General features: G+C 35.7%; 1 protein-coding gene across 1 annotated transcript in view; it reads right to left on the bottom strand.

Annotated features, from left to right (window-relative positions):
• Nucleotides 1-2472: 2472 nt before the first annotated feature.
• ESCO2 (establishment of sister chromatid cohesion N-acetyltransferase 2) overlaps nt 2473-27551 on the bottom strand; it is a 28110-nt gene continuing 3031 nt past the window's right edge. Inside the window, exons 4-11 of the mRNA XM_046655582.1 lie at nt 21629-21722; nt 16697-16754; nt 13601-13727; nt 12324-12455; nt 11147-11236; nt 10342-10485; nt 7532-7707; nt 2473-3944 (exon numbers count right to left, since the gene is read on the bottom strand). Coding sequence (XP_046511538.1) covers nt 3806-3944; nt 7532-7707; nt 10342-10485; nt 11147-11236; nt 12324-12455; nt 13601-13727; nt 16697-16754; nt 21629-21722 — 960 coding nt within the window. The 3' untranslated portion in view covers nt 2473-3805. The remainder of the gene's footprint in view (nt 3945-7531; nt 7708-10341; nt 10486-11146; nt 11237-12323; nt 12456-13600; nt 13728-16696; nt 16755-21628; nt 21723-27551) is intronic.

Genomic DNA, 27551 nt, shown 5'->3' on the forward strand with positions numbered 1-27551 from the left:
TAGGCATTGAAAGTTTGTCCCCTTAAATTCATATGTTGAAGCCTAATCCCCAACGTGAGGGTATCTGGAAGTGGGGCCTTTGGGAAGTGATTAGGTCATGAGGATGGAGCCCTCATGAATGGGATTAGTGCCCTCATAAGAGAGAGTCTCTCTCCACCATGTGAAGATAGAGCAAGGCTACAAGCCAGGAAGTGAGCCCTCACTAGGTAGTGGATCTGCCAGCTCCTTGATCTTGGACTTCCCAACCTCCAGAACTGTGAGAAACTGTTTAAGCCACAGTCTACAGTATTTTTGTTAGAGCAGCTCGAACTAATTAAGACATTAGTGAAATATTGAAAGCTTTTCTTATGAAACGTGGAATGAGACAAAAATGTCTACCATTACTTTTATTCAATACTGTACTGAAGGTTCTAGTAATTATTTTAAGAACAAGAAATAAAAGCTATAAGATTCTGAAAGGAAGAAATAGAACTGTCATTAGTCAGAGGATATTGAATTGTAGACTGAAAATCCAAAAGTATCAACAGATAAATCATTAGAAAATGTTTAGAAAGGTTGCTGAATGCAAGGTCAATATGGAAAAGTCAGTTGTATTTTATATATGAGCGAACAAATTGAAACTTCAAAAATATACTATTTCCAATGGCTTCAAGAAAAAGCATCAAATACTTAAGTCTAAATAAATTATATAAGACCTCTACACTGAAAAACAAGTTACTGAGAAACTAAATGGAAAAATACACCATGTTCACAGACAGAAAGATAAAAAATATCTTTTACAATCAATCCTCCTAAATTGATCTAAAGATTTGATGCCATTTCAATAAAATCTCAACAGATTTTTTAATTGGTGATGGCTTTTTGAGGAACTTAATAAACTTTCTAAAATGTATATGGAAATGCGAAGGATCAAAAATAGACAAAATACTCTTGTAGAAAAGAAGGTGGGAGAATTTACTATACCAAATGTCAAGAATATAATAACAGTGTGGTATTGGCATAAGGATAACCAATAAGATTAGTGGGAATAAACAGGCAGAAATAGACCCACACATTGGACACAATTTATGACAAAGGTAGTAAACCAATAATAGAAAACAAATACATAAAAGGGCAAGAGACTTGAATAGTCACAGCCTAAGATGCTCATCAACAATACTATAAATTGTGGTATATTCGCATGATAGAATGTTACACAGCAACTAAAATGAGTTTCAGCTAGATGCAATAAAATGGATGTATCTTGACAACAAAGATTCAATTTACATAAATTTCAAAAACAGACTAAAATGTTAGACATCAAAAGCTGTGTGATAATGATTGAAGAGGGCATGAAGACTCTTGGGAGCTGGTGATTTTTTTTTTTTACCTGGGTAGTAGTTAGGAAGGTGTTTGTGATAATTCACCGAGTTGTACATTTTTAAAAATAAACTTTCAAAGAAGTTTTAGATTTACAGAAAAGTTGCAAAGACAAAACTTCCATACACCCTACACCTAGCTTCCCCTATTATCAACATCTTACATTAATTTATCTGTGACAACTAACAAAGCAATGCACCAATATTGATACATTACTATTAACTCAAGTCCATACTTTATTCAGATTGTTTTTACCTAATGTCCTTCTTCTGTTCCAGAATCTCATCCAGGATACATTACATTTAGATGTCATGTCTCCTTGGCTATAAGTTTTTCAGACTTTCCTTGTTTTTTGTTGTTTTTTAAAGACTTTGTTTTATTAGAGCAGTTTTAGGTTCACAGCAAAATTAAGAGGAAGGTATAGAGATTTCCCATAGACTTCTGCCTCCACATATGCACAGCCTCCCCTGTTATCAACATCCTCCACCAGAGTGGTACATGTGTTACTACTGATGAACCTACGTTGACAAATTAGGGTTCACTGATGGTGGTGTCCATTGCTATGGGTTTGGACAAACGTAAAATGACAAATATCCACCATTAGAGTATCATAAATTTTCACTCCCCTAAAAATCCTCCGTGCTCCACCTACTCATTCCTCCCTCCTCACAACCCCTGATCTTTTAACTGTCTCCATAGTTTTGCCTCTTCCAGATGTCATATAGTTGGAATCATACAGTATATAGCCTCAGATTGGCTTTTCACTTAGTAATATTCACTTAAGGTTCCTCCATGTTTTTTTTGTGGCTTGATAGTTCCTTTGTTTTTAGTGCTGAATAATATTCGATTGTCTGGACGTCTCAGATCATTCATTCATCTACTGAAGGACATCTTGGTTGCTATATTCATAACCGCAAGTTTGGCAATTATGAATGAAGCTGTTAGAATTATCTGTGTGCAGGTTTTTGTGTGGATATATGTTTTCAATTACTGTTTCTCACAAAGAGCATGTACTATTTTTATAACCACAAAAAATAATTTAAAAAGAAAATCAGTATATTCAATCATGAGAATAGACAGGGCATATTGAAAAGCATTTTAATTGATTCATCACAAAGGCAATGAGCAAACAAAATAATGTTAATAAAAATTTTTAAATAAAATATTTAAAACAATTAAAAAAACAGCAGCACAGAAAATAGCATTAAAATGTTTGCATAATTACACACATTTTTACACTTCGACATTCTTTTTCGAACCCAGGCTTTTAAATTTTGGAATCATGTTAACTTATAGGCAAATAAAAGAATGCAGATGAACAGAATCCCCATAAGAGTCACAACCTGGAAAACTACTTCCCCAGAGCCTTATTGCCAGAAAGCAGTTAAATTATTTTTTTAGAATCAAAACAATCTGAATAATTCTTTGCTTTTCAAAGTAAGTGTCCAAGAATTATACTAGAAAAATGTGTGCATATTTAGGCATATTTACATAATGTTATCATATTCTCTGGCCCATCACCCTAGATATATTTATTTGTTAATCTTGGTTCTGTTATTATACATTTTGTCAGCACTTTTGCCAGATGTCTCAGAACAAGTAAGCGTATTTTACACATGCAAAAAGTCTTAAAATGTAACCATATGAATCATCTAATCCAACTAGGTATCCATTTTATTAATGATGTCAATCACCAGTAATAAGTTCACTAAAGATAAGTAGCACAATTAATATTTTCATACACCAAAATTTAATGAAATGACAATAGTGCAATTACTAAGTTTAAATCTGATGACAGATGTGCTTTTGATTAATATGACTTTTTAAAAGATTAAAACATTAAGCTATAGAATTCTGTTCTACATAAAACGATATGGAAATTTTACTCATTGTTTACCATCTTTCCAACTGTTACAAATTAGAAATTCAAAACACTTCCTAAATATATTCAAACTGACTTGCTACAGCAAAGTACCTATAAAGTGAGAATTTTGTGTACAGAACTCAGTTATTGTATTTAAATATTGGGCATGGAAATTATTTGCCTGTCTTTCAATTTTTCCGTTTGCTTCTGATCAGGCATGTGATAATCCTAGTCCAAAAGTGTGCTTTATAAAAGACAAGTGGTCACACTTCTGTGGAAAACCATCTTGTCTTGTCAATGTTTTTACGTAGAGGCAAGTAATTTTCCAGTTATAGCTACGATGTTTCATAATTAAGGATTCAGAGTGCTAGTCAGTATAGATCATCCAAAGATTTTTTTCCTTTCTTTGAATCCCCCGATAATTTTCAATAGATTTATCCCTGACTTTTCAGTTCATAAGGAAAAAAAATTGAGGTTTGTGTGTACATGTGTCTTTGTATTCTGATATTTGATAAACAGTTTATACTATATGATAAGGGGCTGTCTGCACTCGCCCACACAGTAACTATTCTATAGTTGAAATTAGCTTTTACTATTAAAATTGTACACAAGGAAATTAGGGGTGTTGCAGTACTTGGTTGCAAATAACTTGCCATCTGGTGTTGGGTCAGAAAATGCTATTTCATTAGTACTGAGAAAACAGCCAAACATGAAGCAATTCCTAAAAAAGAGAAGACAAGTTAACAATGGAACCAACCTAAAATTCTGATTAAACATTAGCACAATTTATTTTAAAGCAAACCAAAAATTTCAGTCTCTTTAAATAAACACTCTTGATTAAAATAGTTATTTTATTAAGTGACAAAATGACTTAATGCCTTAGATTTTAGAGATAGAAGTCTAATGCTATCATTTCACAAATGAGAAAACTGAGATCCAGAAAAAATTCTACTGACAGGCAAAGGGAACTACCTAAGCCATCTAGCTGACTCTATGGTAACGAGTAACTAGTACAAGATAGTAGTGCTAATTAAAAGTCACATATAATTAAAACCAAGAAATAACCATCACCGATTTTAACCAATAACTATATTCTTCTCAACTACAATGCACGCTTAGGGCTGTAAGAATGCAGAAACTAATCTGCATTTTGACCACAACTCTCCTTGATCCAGCTCAACTAGGATTAAAAAGTAATAAAATGAAAAGGTTGAAAGAATTCAACAAAATTGAGGGACATTCCATTAAATAACTGGCCTGTACTCTTCAAATTCTTCAATGTCATAAAAGACAAAGGCTAAGGTGTTCCAGGTTACGGAAGATGAAGACTAAAGAGACACGATGACTAAACCCAACATGTGATCCTAGACAGGAAAAAACATGCTATGAAGGACATTCGAGACAAATGACAAAACTGAAATATGGACTAGACATAAGATAAAATATATCAATATTAAATACCCTGAATTTGACAACTGAACTATGCTTGTATTAGAGAACATCCTTGTTCTTAAGAAATACACACTGAAATATGAAGGGGTAAAGGGGCATAATGTACACAACTTACTTTTAAATAATTTGGGAAGAAAGTACAAATTAAATTTGATGGATCTGGGCAAAGGGATACAGGGGGTTCTTTTTGCTATTCTTGGTAATCTTTTATAAGTTTGAAATTACTTCAAATTAAAAAATTAAAGAATTGGATTCAATGAGAAGATAAGATATAAGCTTCTGGTATACTTGCTATATACTTGAATACAAGTTTATTGCTACATTTACCAGAATCTAAAGCAAAATATTTGTCTGATTAAATAGTTCTTATTGCTTCTATAAGTGGTATCAGGTATAGAAAGAACATAGATTTGTGGGTTGGAGTCCTAACTGTCCTTTTACTAGCTCATCAGTGTAAACTTGCACTAATAATTCCATCTAAGCCTGAGCTGCTTCTTAGGTAAGACAACTAGGAATAATATTGTACTCCTGTGAAGATTTAAACATATATTGCCTGTTTAGAAAAAGAGAGAACTCAGCCTAAGGTTCCTCATATACAGGATAGCTGTCAGTTATGTTGCCTGTATCTTCAACTCAAATTTGTGAGAAAAGACAACTATGTTCTCAACTGAATGTGTTTGATATTTCTCCTTTGAGGGCAACTTAATTTTAATTCATTATTACCTTAGTACTCGATATCCTAACCTATTACCTTAGTATTCAAAGTATGATCTACAGAGCAGCAACATTCAGCATCACCTGAGAGTGTATTAGGAATGCAGAATCTCAGGCCCCACCCTGACCCACTGAATCACACTCACATTTTACCAACATCCCCAGGTGCTTCATATATACTCTCAAGTTTGACAAGCACTAGACTACTGCCTGGTGGAACTAGGTTAGATACTGGTATTCCTCATACCAAATTTATGTATGTCTTAGTATAAAAGCTAGAAAATAGAAGTATTTCATAATTAACTATAAAATAAAAATCTTTGCAGACACCAATTTTTCTTATTGCTCCCCTTTATAAGGTATGTGTGGGTGACTAGGATTATGGCCCAGGACTGGATCTCCACAGTGGTCTTTGGTTTTCTTTCTTAAAAAGTATATAGAACTCAAAAGGCTAAAATAGTGCTACTCAAAGTGTGGTCACTGCTTTATCATCATTATCTTAAGTACAGAAATTTAGAGAATAAGTATTGTGAAAGTCATCCACCCAACCTAGGTTAGGTAAATTAACAAACAAGAAGTAAGCTCATTTGTCAAATTACAAATTTTAAGTATCAATACACAGTGTTAGTTCAAAGTGTGCGCATAGGAGTTTAAAACAGAGAGTCGCCAACTTATTTTTTACTGAGATAGAACTCATATACTATAATATTCACCCTTTAAAAGTGTAGAATTCAGTGGTTTTTAGTATACTCACAAATTTGTGTAACCGTCACCAATATCTAATTCCAGAACATTTTCATCACCCCAAAAAGAAACCCTGTACCCGTTAGTAGTCACTCTCCACTCACCCTTCCTTCAGTCACTGGGAACTACTCTCTATCTATGGATTTGCCTATTCTGGATATTTTCTATAAATGGAATCAGACAATATGGGGTCTTAGGTTACTGGTTTATTTCAATAAGCATGTTTTCAAGGTTCATCCATGTTGTAGCATGTGTCAATACTTCATTCCTTTTTGTGGCTGAATAATATCCCAATGCATATACTGTACGGATATACCACATCATATTTATCCATTAATCGTGAATTTGGTTGTTCACACTTTCTTTTTTTTATGAATAATGCTGTTACAAACTTTCTTGTAACAGTTTTTGTGTAGACAAGTGCTTTCATTTCTTTTGAGTATATACCTAGGAGTAGAATTGCTGGGTCATACAGTAACAATTTAACTTTTTGAGACACTGCCAGACTGTATTCCACAGCAGCTGTACTAGTTTACATTCCCACAAGCAATGGACAAGGATTCCAATTTCTCCACAACCTAACTAACACTTGTTATTTTCCCTTTTTTTTGACTTAGGCATCCTAGAGGGCGTAAAGGGTGTATCATCGTGGTTTTGGTTTGTAATTTCCCTGCTATCGAATGATGTTGAACATATTTTCCTGTGCTTATCAGCAATTTTTATTTCTTCTTTGGAGAAATGTCTATTGAAATCATTTGCCCATTTTTAAATTTGGTTATTTGTCTTTTTATTATTATGTTCTAAGAGTTATTTTACATATGCTAGATATACTAGACCCTTATTAGATAAATGATTGGCAAATATTGCTCCCATTCTGTGGGTTGTCTTGCTAATTCACTTTTACACTTGGTTACATTTATGAGTTACAGTATTTATTAACTACCTAGTTGCACACTGTCAACAAACATGTACAATTCCTGTAATTCTTTTTTTAAACCTGTTTGATAGATTATTTTTATTGAAATGTTAACTTTACATTTGTTGAATCTAATAAAAATCTGGGCTTGTATTTTCCATGTTTTTGCTTTGTTTTCCTATTTCATTTTCTAGCAATTCATCTTTATTTTATTTTATTAAAGTGTTCATCTATAATAAATTAAACTAGTCTTTCCCCACAGGAGCTTGAAAAGCACAGGGCTGGAATGTTTCAGACTTGGAATGCTGTGCCCTAAACGAGTACATTAGTATTTTTTTCCCAGCGCCAACACTTGCCTTAGCCTGACTTTGATAGCATTTATACAGAAGTGTCTTACCAACATCATTCCCTTTGGCTCATGAGCTGCGAAAGGCTCTGGGAAAGCTAATCCAGATCTAGCTCCATTTTATTGTATTTCTTACCTGAGAGTATCTACCAGTCGTCTTGCAATGCGCTTTCTTCTCTTCAGTCTGAAGACCCAGATTCTACTTATCCCACAGACTGCAGGTTCTGGTACATCTGAACATTGCCAAGCCCTATGACACTCTTTAGAGTTTGGGGATTCTGGACCAGTTGGTTCAGACAGGACACGGAAGGCCTGCAATAACATATAGAAGCATCTAGAGCTAACAATACAGAAGAGTTCACATTACTTTTTAAAAACCATTCCTTAAATAAAACTTAAGTATCTAAAATTAATCTTACAATACCTTCACCAAAAATGTTAAAATTCTTTGATAGTTCTTGAATTCTTGTCCATTTATAGTCACAAAATGCTTGAAAAATACTAGTGGTGTTGAGATAGCCCCACAGTCCAGTGCATTACATACCATTATGAAACATCCTTCTTTTATTGATTAAAAAAATTGTAAAATTCAGACTCTTACTTTTAATAAAGTATATAAACTTCTCCCATTCTCTCCACCCTAAAATGTGTCTATATGATGTCCTAAAACACTGATAACACTAAAGAAGATTTTTGCCTATTAACTATGAAATTTGGTTGGTGTTTTTTTTTTAAACTTTTTATGCTGAAAAAATTATAGATTCACAGGAAGTAGAAAAATATTACAAAGAAAATCCATGTATCCTTCACTTGGTTTCTCCCAATGGTTACATCTTCCATAACTACAGTACAACATCAAAACCAAGAAATTAACATGGGGGGCTGGCCCCGTGGCCAAGTGGTTAAAAATGCACACTCCCCTTCTGTGGCCCAGGGTTTCACTGGTTCGGATCCTGGGCGCAGACCTAGCACCGCTTATCAAGCCATGCTGAGGTGGCGTCCCACATGGCAGAACTAAAAGGGCTTACAACTAGAATATACAACTAGGTACTGGGGGGCTTTGGGGAGAGGAAGAAGAAAAAAAACTTTGGCAACAGGTGGTATCTCAGGGCCAATCTTTAAAAAGAAAAAAGGAGAAATTAACATGAGTACAATGTGTGTGTTTAGCTCCATGAATATTCATAATACTTGTATATTTGTTCAACCATCACAATCAAAATACAGAGCTATTGCATCATCATAAAGATCTTCCTCTTGCTACCTCTTTATAATCACACCCACCTTTTCCCCTCTACTATCCCTAAGCCCTGGAAACCACAATCTGTTCTCTATCTCTATAACTGTTATTTTGAGGATGTCACATAAATGGAATCATACAGCCTGTGACCTTTTAAGATTGGCTTTTTTCACTCAACACAATGCCCTTGACATCTGTCCAAGTTGTTGTATATATCAAGTTTATTCCTTCTTATTGCTAAGTAATATTCCACTGTATATATGTACCAGTTTTTTTAATCATTCACCTACTGAACGACACTTTGTTTCCAGGTTTTGGCTATTATACATAAAGCTGCTATAAACATTCAGATATGGGTTTTTGTATAGACATAAGTTTTCAGTCTCTGGGATAAATGCTCAGGAGTATGATTGCTGGGTGATATGGTAAACGTATGATTAGTTTCCTAAGAAACTGCCAAACTTCTCCCAGAGTGGCTATAACTTTTACATTCCCTCCAACAATGTATGAGAGATTTAGTTTCCCTGCATCCACGCTAGCATTTGGTATTGTCACTATTTTTTATTATAGCTGTTCTGATAGGTGTGCACTTAAGTTTTAACTATCATTAAGAAAACTTTGCTTTTGAAATGACAATGAGAATATGTATGAGTTAATTGGCTATATTTGCCTGTTATCACTACATAAAAAGGCCAAATTGATCACTTTTACTGTCAATAATACAAACTTGCTGCTTTTCTCTCCAACTTCTGATAAACACACAGGAGAGATTATATATGTGTATATATATGAGATGCAAAAGCAGGAAAAAGAAAAATAAGAGAAAAAAAGACAGTGGAATGAAGGGGCAAAGGAAGGCACTTACAAAATGGTATTAGATAAATTTATGCTAGCATTATTTCAAGGTATATTGAGACAGATAAATATTTTTAAAAGGAAGGAGAGGTGAGTGTGGGATATTATAAAGTCAAGTAAAAAGAACACATTGAACTACAATTTTCTATAGCTAAAGATTACCCTGTAAGCTCTTTGAAGGCAAAAACTACATCTCTCCATTCTAGAACAAGGATTGGCAATCTATTTTTCTAAGGGGCCAAACTGTAAATATTGCAGGCTCTTTGAGCCATGTGGTCTCTGTTGCACCTACCCAACCCTGCTACTCTAGTACAGAAGCAGCCAAAGACAATATGGAAATAAATGAGAATAGCTGTGCTCCAATAAAACTTTATTAACAAAAACAGGTGGTGGGCCACACTTGGCCTACAGGCTGCAGTTTGCCAACTCTTCTTCTAGTTGTACTAGAAGTGCTAATACAGAAGTACTAATTATCCTCTGCTAATAAGTACTTATGGTAGATTCTAACTAAGGAACAAGTAATGACTATTTTGCCAAATATATTAACCTGCACTAAGCTACATGTTCAATAACTGAGCTCTATAGATTTGCTCATTTAAATCACTATACTTTATAGTCCAGGTATGGAAATGACTTCATGAATATAAGACTGAATGACTTATCCTGCATACATTAGGCAAAATATCAAATATAATAGAAATAATAATACACTTCAATTATCCATAGTCAAAGATACTTCAGTAGGGAAAAAAGTCATTAACAATAACATTTTCTTAAATGCATATTGAGATTCCTCCCAACTACTTGATTTTGCTCGCAAATTATGCCAATAATTTAAAACACATAGACCATACCTGTTTGATGGGCTCTGCAATTAAACACCCAACTACTCTCTTTTCGTCAGATATAAAGAGAAAAGTTTTGGTTTTATTTGGACAACTGGGAACAACTTGCTGGAAGCCTAATTCATTATCGACAAGTTCTTGGACATCTTCTACCTAATGATGTTAAAAACCAAAAGAGGTCAATTTGTTTTAAAAAGTACAACAGAAACTATACATATTTATATACACAAAATTTACGATTACTATCATTTTAGCCTCCTTTATCTCTATTTCCTAAATTTAACATCTCCAAGATTATTTCACTACTGATGCATGTATCTGCCACTTTGAAAACAGTGTTTTAAGAATCTATGGAAATGAATATTTAGCAGGAAAAAACTCAGACTCTTGGGAGGGATAAAGAGTAGGAACTGGGAGATTTGTTTCAGCTTTATTCATTGTTCACTAGAGCTAAACACCTAGCCCAAGAAACACAGGCAACACCAACATAAGAAGTACACTCTGGGGCCATTAATCCCTCAACATGAAAACATTTAGTTTATCTTTCACAAGTGGAAGCTGAAGGTGAAAGACAAGCCACAGAGCCTTTTCTGTTTTCTTTAATCTCCAACGGACAATTCTTGATTTGTCCTGTAATTACAAATTTAGTTTTATATGAACTACTATAAAAGTCATTCTTACATGTGTACAAAAGTGGATTATCTATCAGCAAAGGTGTTGTACTCTTCAACATAAGACTTCGCCAACTCTTCTTGGTGGGGGAGGGGGAGGGAGGAGGAGAAGAACAAGGATTAAAAAAGCTAACATTCCATACCTTTCTGATAGCATAACTCGGATCATGTGGCAGGACCAACACAATTTTCCCATCCCAAAACTCTGCTACTACACGTTCTTTTTTCCAGCCCTGCCAAAGGGGGGAAAGAAAACCCCACAGTTTAATTTGAAGAGGGGAAAAAAAATGTTAAGTAATTTGGTCTGGAGAGGACAAGAAAATGAACAATGAATGACATAAGAAAGATAGGACAAAATCCAACTACAAGAACATGGGTAGGGAAATAAAAGATGACTAAAAGTACCTGTCCTTAAGGGGCTGACAGTCTATTGGGAGACATGTACATAATCTATTATAAAACAAGCCAAGGTCAAATAAGAGCCCTTCATAAGAATATTAAGAACAAAAGATGAATTATTAGAAGTGGGAATGTGGGGGAGGGATAGGATAAGCAGTTTTAAGAACTCAGGCTAAAAATTTACGAAGGCATGAACTACAATAAAATAGGAAAAAAGGGAATGCATTTGAGTAACAGATACACTCATAAAGATAAGGCCAACAATAGGATGTATTTGGACTGGAAAAGTGCTTGATAAGGAGATGGGACCTCTTCTCTCAGAAAAGAAAAAGCCTGGAGAAGTCATGGCAAAGCTTTTTTCCAAGGTTATTTAAAAAGAAGAAACTAAAGTGAGAGGAATGGGGAACTCCTCAAGTCTTTGAGTTTTGTATCTTAACTCTTCAGCTCTGATCAGAAAACTAGAGGTAAGGATGCAGGGTGCTCATTCAACCTAGAACAATACAGTCACGTGTCGCTTAATGACGGGGATATGTTCTGAGAAATGTTATTAGGCGATTTTGTCATTGTGCAAACATCATAGAGTATAGTACTTACACAGATTAGATGGTACAGCCTACTACACACCTAGCCAATATGGTACAAATCTTATGGGACCACTGTCATATATGTGGTCCATCGTTGACCGAAATGTTGTCACGCAGTGCATGACTGCAATTCCTTTATATTAGGATAGAAAGTTTGAAATGGCACTTTTATTAAAAGTTAACTTTTAAATACCTTCAACTTCAAATATTAAGAACAAAATTGCAGATGACAAAATATTTATGGATATATAGATCTTTTAATATTTAAGCAAAAACGACGTTTCTTTTAAAGCAGATTTACTTTTAGAACAAATTGAAAGACTATTTTTTGACTTACTGTATATTTTATTCCCTCCAGAAATCTATGGTGATGCTGAAGATGTTGCATTTCATCTTCAGGGTTGGAAGCAGTATAGATCATGCCACAAGACTTACACATGGTGGCTCCAAAATGTTTCTGACCTGCATCCTATAATTGGAAAAAGGAAAAAAAAAAGGCCCATCTCAACACATCACAAATAGCTCTAAACATCTGAACTATTCATTCAAATTTTCATTGAATGAGTGAATGAAATTCACTCAGTCAAATTTCTCCTTATTTTCCTTTTATGCTGGCATAAGTGAAATACTAAATGAAAATTTGCTGACTATTTCCTTTTTTTCCTCCTCCCAAAAAAAATGGAAAGACAAGAGACCTAAAAGTGCCATAGATTAATCAAAGAAATGGAACTGTCTCTTTGAATGGTGTAAAAACTCAGCATTCTTCAGCTACACCCATAGTTTTGAGAAGGAATAAGATTAAACCACAAAATTTATAGCTAAGATGAAGAATGAAACTTCTTCATTAAGCTCTTAAATGAGATCTAAAAATGCTTTATTTCAAGGCTTTTTATTATTTATTGCAAAGCAGGGGAAAGATTTTGGGACCTTTATAATCAGTGTTTTTTCCTTAAGTGGTTAGGAATATTAAATGCCCAAGTTTATTCAAAATAAATAATACATAATAAAAGTTCAGGAAAACACAGATAAATTCATGAACATAGGGAAGTCAGGAACATTCAACGTCATGGCTTTTTAACTCCCATTCTCTTTCATAAGGCATTGCTTAACGCTACTGAAAATACCAGGTTTGAATTCTCTAATACAGTGGTTGGCAAACTTTCTCTGCAAAGGCCCAGAAAGTAAGTATTTTATTTTATACTTTGCAGGCCACACGTGGTTTGTCACATATTCTTCTCTTTTTCTTCCAACCCTTTAAAAACATAAAAGTCGTTTTTAGCTAACAGGGCAGATTTGGCCCCCAGTCATAGTTTGCCAAACCCAAGTCTAAGAGAACGTAGCTGTTCTCATTAAATCTTATGTTGATCAATAATAATTTCCTTATCTGGAGACAACTCATTCATCAGTATTCTACTAAATTACTAGCACTGCCCAACACTATCACTTTGAAAATCTACTTGACTAGCTTTAAATGGTGCCACTACAACAAAGCTGGTATTTACAAAACTCAGAATATCTATGATCCATGTCAACTATGCTAAGACAACATGTCTGATTTCTTGTTCTATATGTGAGAGCCATGTACAAGAAGAGCTTTCTTTTAAATTTACTCACAATGATGAGCTGGTCTTTTGTTTCTTTATTTGTATCTCTGGTATTAGTACTTTTCTGTGTATTGATCTGTTTCAAGACGTTAGTAGACATGACGGATCCCACAGAAGACTGTTCTTCAACTAGAGATCTTGAAATTGAAAGTTGATAAACACTATTTAATAATTTAAATTTTTGAGAAATTATAATGAAAACACATATGTATATAACATTTGCAGAGTACCTTGCAATTTCTAGTGCTTTCTACGGACAGTAACTTGATGAAGTAATAGGGTTGGGAACAATGAGAAACCTGAGGTCCACTCAGACAGCACCAATAATTTACTCAAGGTAAACTAACTAGTAAAGAATGGCAATAAGACTCAAATCCTTGTCTTTTAACTCCAAGTCCAACAGACTTTCATCTATAGCATCAGATGCACATGCGCAGGATCTCTTTGTAAGTGGACTGCACCCTTAAAAAATATCTTTGTTGCTTTATTAAATCTTAGTACAATATTTACCCAGGTAGGATAGCAAAATTCCTAGAACCACAGCAAATAAGTAGACTCTAATACTGAATCTCGCAGATCCACAGGAAGTCAGCCACCAGCATATTATGATCCAACTTTTCACTTGAGCAGTGAGTCCTCATGCCTAAAGCAGTACCCTACTATTCTCAAATTCTTAGGAAAAAAAATTCTTCTGCCTAGATAGATGCTGTTGAGGCAACCTTTTCCCATTAGGAAAGAACACTGGGATCAGCTGATAGAGGTTGCAAACTGGAGCCCCTCAGGCCAAAAACAGCTAGAACACATGGTTTGAGAGGTTCACATAGTGTTTAAATCTTTGGATCAGCTACCAATATTTTAAAATCTAAAGATTTCACTTAAAAATGTTTATTTCCAATAGTATAAGAGACATTATAAGATCACCAGGCCTCTATGTCTTCAAAGAATCTCTGAACTGGAGCTCAACAGCACATGCACTTTCAGATGGAGCATACTTTCTCCAGTTGGCTCCAGGCTCCGCCCAGCCTGCCTGGCTCTGTAGGCACTGAGTATGTAATCATTGCCTTATAATGAAAGGACCTTGGTTTTCAAAGGACCAAAGGAATAGAAATCTCTAGAGAATAGAGGCAAGGAAAAAAACTAAGCACACAAAGCAAGAGGTTAAAACAAAAAAAAACTTGACAAGAAAACACTGGGAAAAAACTGCCCAATTCTTTAAGCTAAGCCACACTGTCTTGTTATCATTTGACCAGAAGAATGGCTTTCAAACTGACTTGACAAACCTATGGTAAGAAATATATTTTACATCATGATCAATACAGACACATATTTAACCACATTAAATATACTTAGTACATGAGAGATGTATTATTCCATTGAAATAACGCTGGCTATGATGCCCTTAAACTGATTTGGCAAACTACTAATGGTACTTACCCGTAACATAAAAAACACTTGCCTAAGATCGCTGACCCTCTCCTCTTTATGCAACGTTTGCTAAGTAACTCAGCTCTTCCCATCCCTGTGTGCATGACCACAATCTCTTTACTTTTATCTATGCAATTTTAACACTTTATTATACGTGTTTGTTTAAACGCCTGTCCTCCTCTAACCATAACTTCCTTGACAGCAGGATCCTGTGTTATTTATCTTCACATCTCTAAAACTCAGTATGGTTCAATATCACAGAGTATTCTATAAATGTTTGCCAAATGAATGAATAAATAAAAAATGAATGTGAGACCATGAATCCAGAGACTCTGTAATCTACCTAAAGTAAAAATAATAGATTAAACCACAAGAAATTGATGATCTCTAACCTTTTGGGTCCCACATAAAGAGCAATTTCAAATGATTCAACCAAGAGTATCCTGATATCTCCTTATGCTAGATCAAATTAGTTTACATACTTTTATCAGCTGATTGTGGAAGGTTTTAATCCTTGATAAGCAGTCATGAAAGAAGACATAGATGAGAAAAGAGAAAGGTGAAAAAACTAGCAATGTGGCCTTTGAAGGGGAAAAGCTGCCCAATCAACCCAATCTCTGAGGCGATTTAAGGTGAGGCACCCCAAAAGTAGGAGAACTTAATTAGGAAGTTCCTTGCTCAATACCTCTATTTATTTATTTACCATCAAACAGGGAGAGAAGAACCCAAGCTGTTCCGAGTATAAGAAATGTCTTTTTCAGAGCTTTTCTACCTATCATGCTCATACTCACTCATGGCTCCCCTGATCCCAGTCTTAGCTTTGGCCAGGATGGTAGCTTCAGCTGAGATTTATAAGAGCCTTCAGCTGCTGCAAGTTACTTACTCTTCTGGCCAGAGTTTCCTCATCTATAAAATGGGGTAATAATGGTACCTACATCATCTGGTTGTAAATGCTCATTAAACATTAACTATTATTAATATTATCACCCAGGGAAGGCAATATAGCCTAATGGGCTTTGATTCAGATATGGATTCTAGTCCTGGCTCTGCCACCTAACAGCTGTGCAACTATGGCTGAATTACTAACAGTTTCCTCAGCTGAAAATTGAAATTAATAATAGTATCTACCTTCGAGGTTGTTATGTGGATTAAGTGAGATAATGGACATAAACTACTTATTAAGGCCAGGTACTGTATAAAAATGTTAGCAATTATTATTACTCAAGGCCATAAAGATCTTTTCCTTCTCTCAACTCTTAGGTTCTTATGAAGTTTCTATGAGAGGATCTGATTTCATCTCTTATTCTCAGTATCCCCTTAGTGAGGAAGAAAAAAATGTTCTCCAAATTAAATAATATAAGAAAGAAAAAAAGACCCAGAAGACTCAGAGTTAAATAAACTTTGAACATTAAAATAAGAGCAATCCCGGGGCGGGCCCCGTGGCCGAGTGGTTAAGTTCGCCCGCTCCGCTGCAGGCGGCCCAGTGTTTCGTTGGTTCGAATCCTGGGCGCGGACATGGCACTGCTCATCAGACCATGCTGAGGCAGCGTCCCACATGCCACAACTAGAAGGACCCACAACGAAGAATATACAACTATGTACCGGGGGGGCTTTGGGGAGAAAAAGGAAAAAATAATAAAATCTTTAAAAAAAAAAAAAAAAAAATAAGAGCAATCCCTACCTTTTTGTATTGACTGAAGACACACTGAAGATGGGATAGACAATCAACTCAGGAGAAACTGGTAGGGGGAAAAAATGACAATAATGTGTATTACAAAATAAACTCAAAAGATATAAAAGGTTAATAAGACCAAAATACTCCCATTACTTGATTTCAAGACTTAACAGTAACCAAGACAGTATGGTATTGGCAAAAGGATAGACAAATAGATCAATGGAAAAAAATAAAGAGCCCAGAAACAAAGCTATACAAATATGGTCAACTGATTTTTGACAAAGAGGTAAAAGTAATTCAATGGAGAAAGGACAGTCAACAAATGGTGCTGGAACAACTGGATATCCAAATGCAAAAAAATAACACACACATAAAATTAACTCAAAATGGATCACAGATCTAAACATAAAATGTAAATCATAAAACTTCTAGAAGAAACTATGAGAAACATCTGCATGAACTTTGGTTTGGTGACGTTTTTAAATACATCACCAAAAGCACAATACATGAAAGAAAAAATTAATTAAATTGGACTTTATCAAATTTAAAACTTTTTGCTCTGCAAAAAAACAGTGTTAAGAAAATGGATAAGCCACAGACTGGGAGTAAATATTTGCAATCATATTTCTGATCAAGGACTTGTATTCAGAATATTAAAAAACTCTTAAAACTCAACAATAAGAAAACCAACAACCCAATTAAAGATGGGCAAAAGGGGGCCAGCCCAGTGGCACAGTGGTTAAGTCTGCACATTCCGCTTCTCAGCAGCACGGGATTCCCCAGTTCGGATCCTAGGTGCAGACATGGCACCACTTGGCAAAAAGCCCTGCTGTGGTAGGCATCCCATGTATAAAATAGAGGAAGATGGGCATGGATGTTAGCTCAGAGCCAGTCTTCCTCAGCAAAAAGAGGAGGATTGGCAGTAGTTAGCTCAGGGCTAATCTTCCTCAAAATAAATAAATAAATAAATAAGAATCCAAATGAGAAACAAAAAAAGGGCAAAATGTCTGATTAGATACTTCACCAAAGACATACAAATGGCAAATAAATACATGAAAAGATGCTCAGCATAGAGCTGGCCTCATGGCCGAAAGGTTAAAGTTCTGCATGCTCCACTTTGGCAGCCCGGGTTCATAGGTTCAGATCCCAGGTATGGACCTACTCCACTCATCAGTCAGGCTGTGGAGGCATCCCACATACAAAGTAGAGGAAGATTAGCAATGGATATTAGCTCAGGGTGAATCTTCTTCACCAAAAAAAAGGGAAAAAAGATGCTCACAATCATCTGTCATCAGGGAAATGCAAATTAAAAGCACAATGAGATATCATTACACACCTATTAGAATGGCTAATATAAAAAAACCTGACAATAACAAATGGTGGTGAGAATGCAGAATAACAGGAACTCCCATTCATTACAGGTGGCAATCCAAAATGGCAATTTCTGAGGGACAGTTTGGAAGTTTTTTAATCAAGTTAAACATAGATTTACCATGGAACCCAGTAATCATGCTTCTAGGTGTTCACCCAAGTGTTTTGAAATCTTATGTCCACATAAAAACATGTACACAAACGTTTATAGCAGTTTTATTCATAATTGCTAAATATGAGAAGCAACCAAGATGTCCTTCAATGGGGGAAACAATAAACAGACTATGCATGGAACATCCATAGTTCAGCAAAAAAGGGGAATGCACTATTGATACATGCAACATGGGTGAATCTTAAATGCACCTTACTAAATGAAAGTAGTCAGACCCAAAAGGCTACATATTGCATGATTTCACTTGTGTGACACTTTTACCGGAAAAGGTAAAACCATAGGAGCAGTATGGGGTTGCCAGGGGGATTCGGAAGGGAGGAGTGGTTCACTACAAAGGATACACCTAAGGGAAATGTTCTGTAGGGTACTGAAGTCATTGATATGTGGTTCTATGCACTTGATAAAACACATAGAACTGTATATAACAGTTAAATTTAACGTATGTAAAAACAAGCAAACAAAAATCAATCACGATGTTGAGGGATCCCAAGATGGAATGCAGCCTGTGACAAATGACTCTTGACTCTAACTATGTTAGAACTATATGGCATAACTGCACTGAAGGAGGCAGAAGAAATGGAAGCTGACCTGGGTAACTCTGCAAAATGGTGTTTTGACTAGAAATTATAAGGCTATAGATAAAAGGCCTGTACTTAAATTTTATACTCTGGAAAATTTATTTCTCACAGGCGTATGAATTAACAATGCTGAAACTGTTTTGCAGGTAGACTGGGATTGAACAATTAAGTAGGTGGGAATTGAATGGTGGGAACTAGGTTTCTCACTGTCTGAGGGAAGTTACAGAGAAAAAGAGAGGAATGGATAATCCTGTGGTACTGGATGAGAGTCAGAGATATCAAATTTGAACTCATGTTTATTTAGTATATGTACAGATGGAGCAATACAGAAACAATTATAGATATGTGTGTATACATGGGTCAGTACACATACATGTATTTCCGAGCTCCGTCTGCTGAGAGGGCCTAGAAGCAACAACACTCCAGTAGCAATGACCACACCAAGTCCAGATCATAGTTTCTAAATAATATTCTCCAATAGAAGGCACCAGGGTTCCTTGGAGAAATGGACTGGGGCAGGGAAAATACAAGATGAGCCTGGAGCATCTTGTAGTGCCAGAAAGTAAGGAAGTGCTCAAAAAATAAAAGAATGGGACATGTCAAAGACAAGTGACATGACAAGATTTCCCAATGGTCACAGCTGGAACAATTTGAGCAACAAAATAAATAATGTAGTATTAGATTATGACCCAAAATATAAAATAAATAGTCCTGAGCCCATACTGCTAAGTATCCACAAGTCCATTTATTTATTTAAAGATTGAATAAATAAATGGGAGAGAAGAGACAACTCTTCCTTACAGGAGAATTCCAAATAACACATGTAAATATTTCCCCCTCCAGGAGATGGAACTTAATCCCCAACCCTCCCTGAGAGGGTGGGCTAGACTAAGTGGGTTGCATCCAAAGAATTGACTATGGAAAAGGAAAGAGTAACCTTACAGTGGAAAAACCTCGCAAATCTGATCTTAACCGAGTGATAAAATTTAACATCATCTGTAATGTCATGTGGACACTAGCACCTCCAAAACGATGTGATAGGGAGGACCCTTCACTTCAGTGCCATTCTTCCCAAAAACTCATAACCCCAGTCTAATGATGAGAAAAATATCAGGCAAACCCAGATCATGGACATTCTACAAGATACCTGGCCAGTACTCCTCAAGAATGTCAAGGTCATGAAAAACACGGAAATGAAGAAAAGATTGAGAAAATGTCACAGACCAGAGGAGACTAAGGAGACACGACAACTAAATGTAATGTGGTACTTTGATTCAATCCTAGAACAGAAAGAAGACATTAATGAAAAAGACTGGTGAACTCCAAATAAAGTCTAGAACTTAGTTAATAATAATGTACTGACATCAGTTTCTTAGTTTTGACAAAGGTACCATGGTAATATAAGATGGTAACCATGGGGGAAATAAAGTGAATGATACACAGGAACTCTCTGTACCATCTTTACAATTTTTCTGTAAATCTAAAATTATTGCAAAAGAAAAACCTTATTAAAAAACCAAAGTAAACTAGTAGCTGATTAAAGAAAAATATGATGAAAGTGGGCTATACAGTAAAAAGCAAACTTTTAACTTTGCATTGAAAAATAATTAGAGCTCATTTTCTAGAAACAAGGCCAAGACAGGTGAGATTCTAATCTGCTATGGATAAGTTACTTAACCTGTCTGTTTCCTCATCTATAAAATGGGCATACAAATCTATTTCCTAGGATTGTTGTGAGAATTAAACGATGAACTATACTTAAGTAATAAACTTTTGTCATTTGTATACCACCTCCATGAATTTTGCCATATCCTTGTACCATCTATATTATTTTTTAATCACTAAATATTTTTCTTTAAATGGACTTAGACAATGTACTGAAATTAACTTATTTTAAAAGAAAATTTTATAACTACTGTAAATAGAAAGGTATTATTTTTCTGTTACATGTTCTATTCCATCAGTGATAGCACAATCCATGGGAAACATAAACCTTACCAATACTTAGCACTGCCTGGTATAGCACCCAGTAAATACTAGTTATTAACAGTACTAGCTGTGTATCTCAGAATTATCATTACAAAAAATCATTCTCTCTCTCTCTATACATATATCATTAGATGCTCTAAAGGGCTATTGTTCCAGATTATGCTTTTAGTTTAATCTTTTTTTGTTTTCTTCCTATGAGCTATAGTTTCTCACTATAGTCAGCATGTCTACTCCTAGAATTTTAATTTATTTCCAGATTTATAGATACAACCAACAAGGAAAAGTTGCAAGAATCTGGTTGGTAAGTAGAATGTTAATTAACTTCTTTATATATTCATAGTTTAGTAACTATTGTTTAATTGAACAATGATACTATAACTTAGCAATAGGATTTCAAAATTAAGAGGAATGTAAAAATTAAGACCAACCCCTTACTTTAGAGATCTCTTCCTTAGATCATACAGTTAATTAGTAGCAGGCCTGGACAAAATCCCAAGGTTCCTGATGGCCAATTCAGTGTCTTTTCTACGGCTTAGTCAGTTCTGCTTACAACTGGGCTTTGATCACAAATATATAATATAAATAGTTTTTACTCCTTTATATTACTTTGGGTAAAGGTAGATAGGGTAGGTATCATGAGAACACCCAGCTATATGGAGCTTAAGTAACTTGGCCACATTCCATAGCTCATACAAACACAGGCACAAATACTGAATATAAAAAAACCCAAAAATATTATTAAATATAATTTCACAAAGACACATGTAATGAAGCATTATTACAAGTAAATAAACTCATTATTTACAAGAGAAGTTTTCTCTTACTTACCTGACTTGTTCTCACTCAGAGAATCCTCTGAAGGAAAACATTTATTTTCACCAGTTTTACATTCCCTTGAAGAAACTACTGCACCTGATGAATCCTGGAAAATAATGAATAGGTAAAATTAAAGGAAACTTATAATTCTTAATCGTTTTTTATTTAGTGAATGAATTCCAATAGATCTGTTTCTAAAACAAAACATCTAGTTTATTATGAATTACATTTCATAACCTGATTTTAAATCCTAAATTTTCAATCTATTTAAAAAATTTTCCTCTATATTTACTAAATGTAGACAACCTTTTAAGACAGAATGTGCATATTTAAGTTTGTAATTTGTCATCCTGTCAAAAATGTATATTTCCTGATAAAGACAGCAAAATGAAGATTATAAAACATCCATTCTATAACAATGAATTGAACAACACAAAAATTTAGTAAAAATTTCACCAGCAGCCACTAAACTAGAATGGGACAACCCTTTGTCATAAGCTTTAAAAACAGGCAGCCAAGCAAACCGAATACAGCAATACATCAAAAAGATTATACACCATGATCAAGTGGAATTTATACCAGGGACACAGGGATGGTTCAACATCCGCAAGTCAATCAACGTGATACACTACATCAACAAAATGAAAAACAAAAACCACATGATCATCTCAATAGATGCAGAGAAAGCATTTGACAAGATCCAACACCCATTTATGATAAAAACCCTCAGTAAAATGGGTATAGAAGGAAAGTACCTCAACATAATAAAGGCCATATATGATAGACCCACAGCCAACATCATACTCAATGGACAAAAACTGAAAGCCATCCCTCTGAGGACAGGAACAAGACAAGGGTGTCCACTTTCACCACTCCTATTCAACATAGTACTGGAGGTGCTGGCCAGAGCAATTCGGCAGGAAAAAGAAATAAAAGGAATCCAAATAGGTAACGAAGAAGTAAAACTCTCGCTGTTTGCAGACGACATGATCTTATATATAGAAAACCCCAAAGAATCCATAGAAAAACTATTAGAAATAATCAACAACTACAGCAAAGTAGCAGGGTATAAAATTAACGTGCATAAATCAGTAGCATTTCTATACACTAACAATGAACTAACAGAAAAAGAACTCAAGAACTCAATCCCATTCACAACCGCAACGAAAAGAATAAAATACCTTGGGATAAACTTAACCAAGGAAGTGAAGGATCTATACAATGAAAACTACAAGACTTTCTTGAAAGAAATTGACGATGACATAAAGAGATGGAAAGACATTCCTTGCACATGGATTGGAAGAATAAACATAGTTAAAATGTCCATACTACCTAAAGCAATATACAGATTCAATGCTATCCCAATCAGAATCCCAAGAACATTCTTCACAGAAATTGAACAAACAATCCTAAAATTCATATGGGGCAACAAAAGACCGCGAATTGCTAAAGCAATCCTGAGCAAAAACAAAGCCGGCGGAATCACAATCCCCGATTTCAAAACATACTACAAAGCTACAGTGATCAAAACAGCATGGTACTGGTACAAAAACAGGTCCACAGATCAATGGAACAGAATTGAAAGCCCAGAGATAAAACCACACATCTACGGACAGCTAATCTTCAACGAAGGAGCAGAGGGCCTACAATGGAGAAAAGAAAGTCTCTTCAACAAATGGTGCTGGGAAAACTGGACAGCCACATGCAAAAGATTGAAAATCGACCATTCTTTTTCACCACACACCAAAATAAACTCAAAATGGATCAAAGACCTAAAGATTAGGCCTGAGACAATAAGTCTTTTGGAAGAGAATATAGGCAGTACACTCTTTGACATCAGTTTCAAAAGAATCTTTTCGGACACTGTAACTCCTCAGTTGAGGGAAACAATAGAAAGAATAAACAAATGGGACTTCATCAGACTAAAGAGCTTCTTCAAGGCAAGGGAAAACAGGATTGAAACAAAAAAACAGCTCACTAATTGGGAAAAAATATTTACAAGCCACTTATCTGACAAAGGGTTAATCCCATAATATACAAAGAACTCACACTGATTAGCAACAAAAAAACAAACAACCTGATCAAAAAATGGGCAGAGGACGTGAACAGACATTTCTCAAAAGAAGATATGAATATGGCCAATAGACACATGAAAAGATGTTCATCATCGCTAATCATCAGGGAAATGCAAATCAAAACTACACTAAGATATCACCTTACACCTGTTAGATTGGCAAAAACATCCAAAACCAAGAGTGACAAATGTTGGAGAGGATGTGGAGAAAAAGGAACCCTCATACACTGTTGGTGGGAATGCAAACTGGTACAGCCACTATGGAAAACAGTATGGAGATTTCTCAAAAAGTTAAAAATAGAAATACCCTATGACCCAGCCATCCCATTACTGGGTATCTATCCTAAGAACCTGATATCAGAAATCTCAAGAGTCCATTGCACCCCTATGTTCATCGCAGCATTATTTACAATAGCCAAGACGTGGAACCGGCCTACATGCCCAGAAACTGATGATTGGATAAAGAAGATGTGGTATATATACACAATGGAATACTACTCAGCCATAAAAAAAGACAAAATTGGCCCATTCACAACAACGTGGATGGACCTCGAGGGTATTATGTTAAGCGAAATAAGCCAGTCAGAGAAAGATGAACTCTATATGACTCCACTCATAGGTGGAAGTTAGTATATTGATAAGGAGATCTGATCAGTGGTTACCAGGGAAAAGGGGGGGTAGGGGGAGGGCACAGAGGGGGAAGTGGTGTACCCACAACATGACTAACAAAAATGTACAACTGAAATCTCACAAGGTTGTAATCTATCATAACATTAATAAAAAAAAAAGTTCTCATCACAAGGGGAAAAAATTTGTATCTATGTGAGGTGATGAATGTTATTTAAACTTACTGTGGTGATAATTTCACAATAAATACCTACATCAAATCATTATGTTACACACCTTGAACTTGTACAATGTTATATGCCCATTACATCTCCATAAAACTGGAAAAAAAAAAAAAACAGGCAGCCAAGGAAAAGGAACATTCTAGAGTAGCTGGAGAGGCTTCTCACTCCCACTTTTGGCACTGTAGCAGGGAAGTGGGAAAAGCAAGGTAGAAAAAATTCTGACAAATTTCACTAACACTACTAATTTGGTGAGACTTAGAGAATATATAGCTTGGGGAAAAAGGAAAAAAACTTTTGATTAAAGTAGAACTCCTGAGCCAGCCCTGATGGCCTAGTGGTTAAAGTTTGGCATGCTTCGCTCTGGAGCCCCAGGTTTGGTTCCCAGGTATGGATCCACATCACTCATCTGTCAGTAGCCATGCTGTGGCAGTGGCTCACATGGTAGAACTAGAAGGACCTACAACTAGAATATACAACTATGTACTGCGGCTCTGGGGAGGGAAAAAAAAAGTAGAATTCCTATTCAAACCATAATATTTTACTAGAGGTAGGACAATCCATCAGTTTGCCATTTCTCAGGGCTCCATAACCTTAAGAAGAGAACAGAGCCCAGTTCCACAAATTTAAGATGCCCAAAAGCCCAGCTTCTCAGACTACTGAAAACTAGACAGAACTCAATACCCAGCCCCTTAAAATGAAGCTCAGAAAAGAAAATAAGGCAGAAAAGAGTGTTGCAGAGAATTCATCATGTCACTCTATCAAGGCTGTATCTTCACTACCAGATATATATGGAGAATACTAATCAGGACACAGATGGGTGGAGATGCTCCCCACTTTGTTTGCTGGATTAAGAACTAATTTTAGCTTGAGATGCACTCCAAATATTTTAATGATGGGGTTTATTTATACACAGTGAGGTGCACAGACATAAAGTATACAGTTTGATGAATTTTGATAAACCTACATACCCATGTGACCAAAACTATCAAGATATAGGGGTTTTTTTTTTGGCAAAAACAATACGAAGAATTAGTAGAATTAGACTGTCATGGCTTAGACAGCAAGAACATGTTCCATTTAACAATATACTTGGCAATACCTGATAAACAGGAAGCAGCATTTACAAGGGGACTGCAAACTTAAATGACTACAAGAGCATCAGGTAAGTAAAATTAATAGCAAAACTGGACTGATCCAAATACGTATACATACACTGATTTAGTGGAGGGAAATGAAGGGCCCCTAACTGTTAAGGGGTAGCCTGATAGTCTGTTCTGAGAGATTAATGCCATGCAGGAATGAGTGCTTAGCTTTGCCAGATCTCAATTTTTCACAAAACACCATAAAACTGTTATATTTTTAAAAAATGCTAGCTCAAATTTTTTTAAACATAATGTAGGCGAAGCAAAACATCCATGGGCTGGATGTGGTCCACCTGCCACCAATTTAATAATCTTTGACGCTGAGATTTGAAATTTAGGTGACTACAAGAGGTAAGAACTGGGGTTGAATTTGAGAGGAGCAATGAGAACAATAAGGAGAGGAGGTGAGTGAGGAGAGAAATGAGGATAGTTTGAATTGCTCAACAGATAAGCCTCAGAGTGTACTGGGCCCTGTGTGAAAATCTATCACTTCTCCAGCTGCAAGGGTTGTGACAAGAATAAATAAGTCACCACAGAGATGGAAGCCCCGAACTGGGACACAGCCTTTCTTAAGGCCGGTTGCCTCAATTGCTAGATTGCTTTCTGCCTCTAGCTACAGGACAAAAACAATCTTTCTCTCATAAGATTACTGATAGGAGCTCAACAATAGAAGGTGCAGACCTGCATGGTCTATTATGGTAGCCACCAGCCACAGGTAGCTAATGAGAATTTGCAACATGGCTAGCCCCAGTTGAGATATGCTGCAACTGAGAATAAACACGGACTTCAAGGACTTAGCACAAAAAAATTGTAAAATATCTCATTCATAAATTTCTACATTGATTACATTGAAATGGTAACATTTAAAATATTTGGGTTAAGCTTTTTTTATCTTTTTTCCCCCTTACTTTCTTAATGTGGCCACTAGAAAATTTTGAACTACAAGTGGTTGGTGTTCTATTTGTATTAGCCAACACTAGTCTAGGCTAGCAGTGTTAAATATGAGCAATAGCATAGAATGTAACTATGAAAACATACTATATAAAATAAACAAAAACCCAACTATACATTGACAGTGATCACCTCCAAGCAGTAGGATTACAGAGGATATATTTTATTATATTTTCCATATTCTCTAAATTTTCAAGAATAATCTAGTACTTAAATAATGAGCTGAAACAAACAAAAAAACCCAATATGCTCATACTCTGGAAATCTACTACCTGAACTTTTTTTTTTTGAGGAAGATTAGCCCTGAGCTAATATCTGCCACCAAGCCTCCTCTTTTTGCTGAGGAAGACTGACCCTGAGCTAACATCTGTGCTCATCTTCCTCTATTTTATAAATGGGATGCCTGCAATAGCATAGCTTGACAAGCAGCGTGAAGGTGTGCACCTGGGATCCAGGTGAGTAAACCCTGGGCCGCTGAAGGAGAACATGTGAACCCAGCCTCTGAGCCACTGGGCCGGCCCTATTTCTCCTTTTTAAAAACACTGACTACAAAATAAAAAGTTGTTACGCTTCTGTAGACGTTAGTTTTGTCATGAGGGAATTTAATGAAATGTATACCTTAATGCCAAGAAAATGTTGGTAGGCTTCTTTAAGCCAAAAGGAGAAAAGTCTCATCTTTCCATCCTGCCACTAAATTCTTTAGAGCAATTAAAACTATACTATTTGGGGGGCCGGCCCTGTGGCCGAGTGGTTGGGTTCATGCGCTCCACTTCGGTGGCCCAGGGTTTCACCGGTTTGAATCCTGGGTGTGGACACGGCACTGCTCATCAAGTCATGCCGAGGCGGCATCCCGCATGCCACAACTAGAAGGACCCACAACTAAAAATACACAACTATGTACCAGGGGACTTTGGGAG

This window comes from Equus quagga, chromosome 3 (assembly GCF_021613505.1).
Source record: "Equus quagga isolate Etosha38 chromosome 3, UCLA_HA_Equagga_1.0, whole genome shotgun sequence".
Classification (NCBI taxonomy): domain Eukaryota; kingdom Metazoa; phylum Chordata; class Mammalia; order Perissodactyla; family Equidae; genus Equus; species Equus quagga.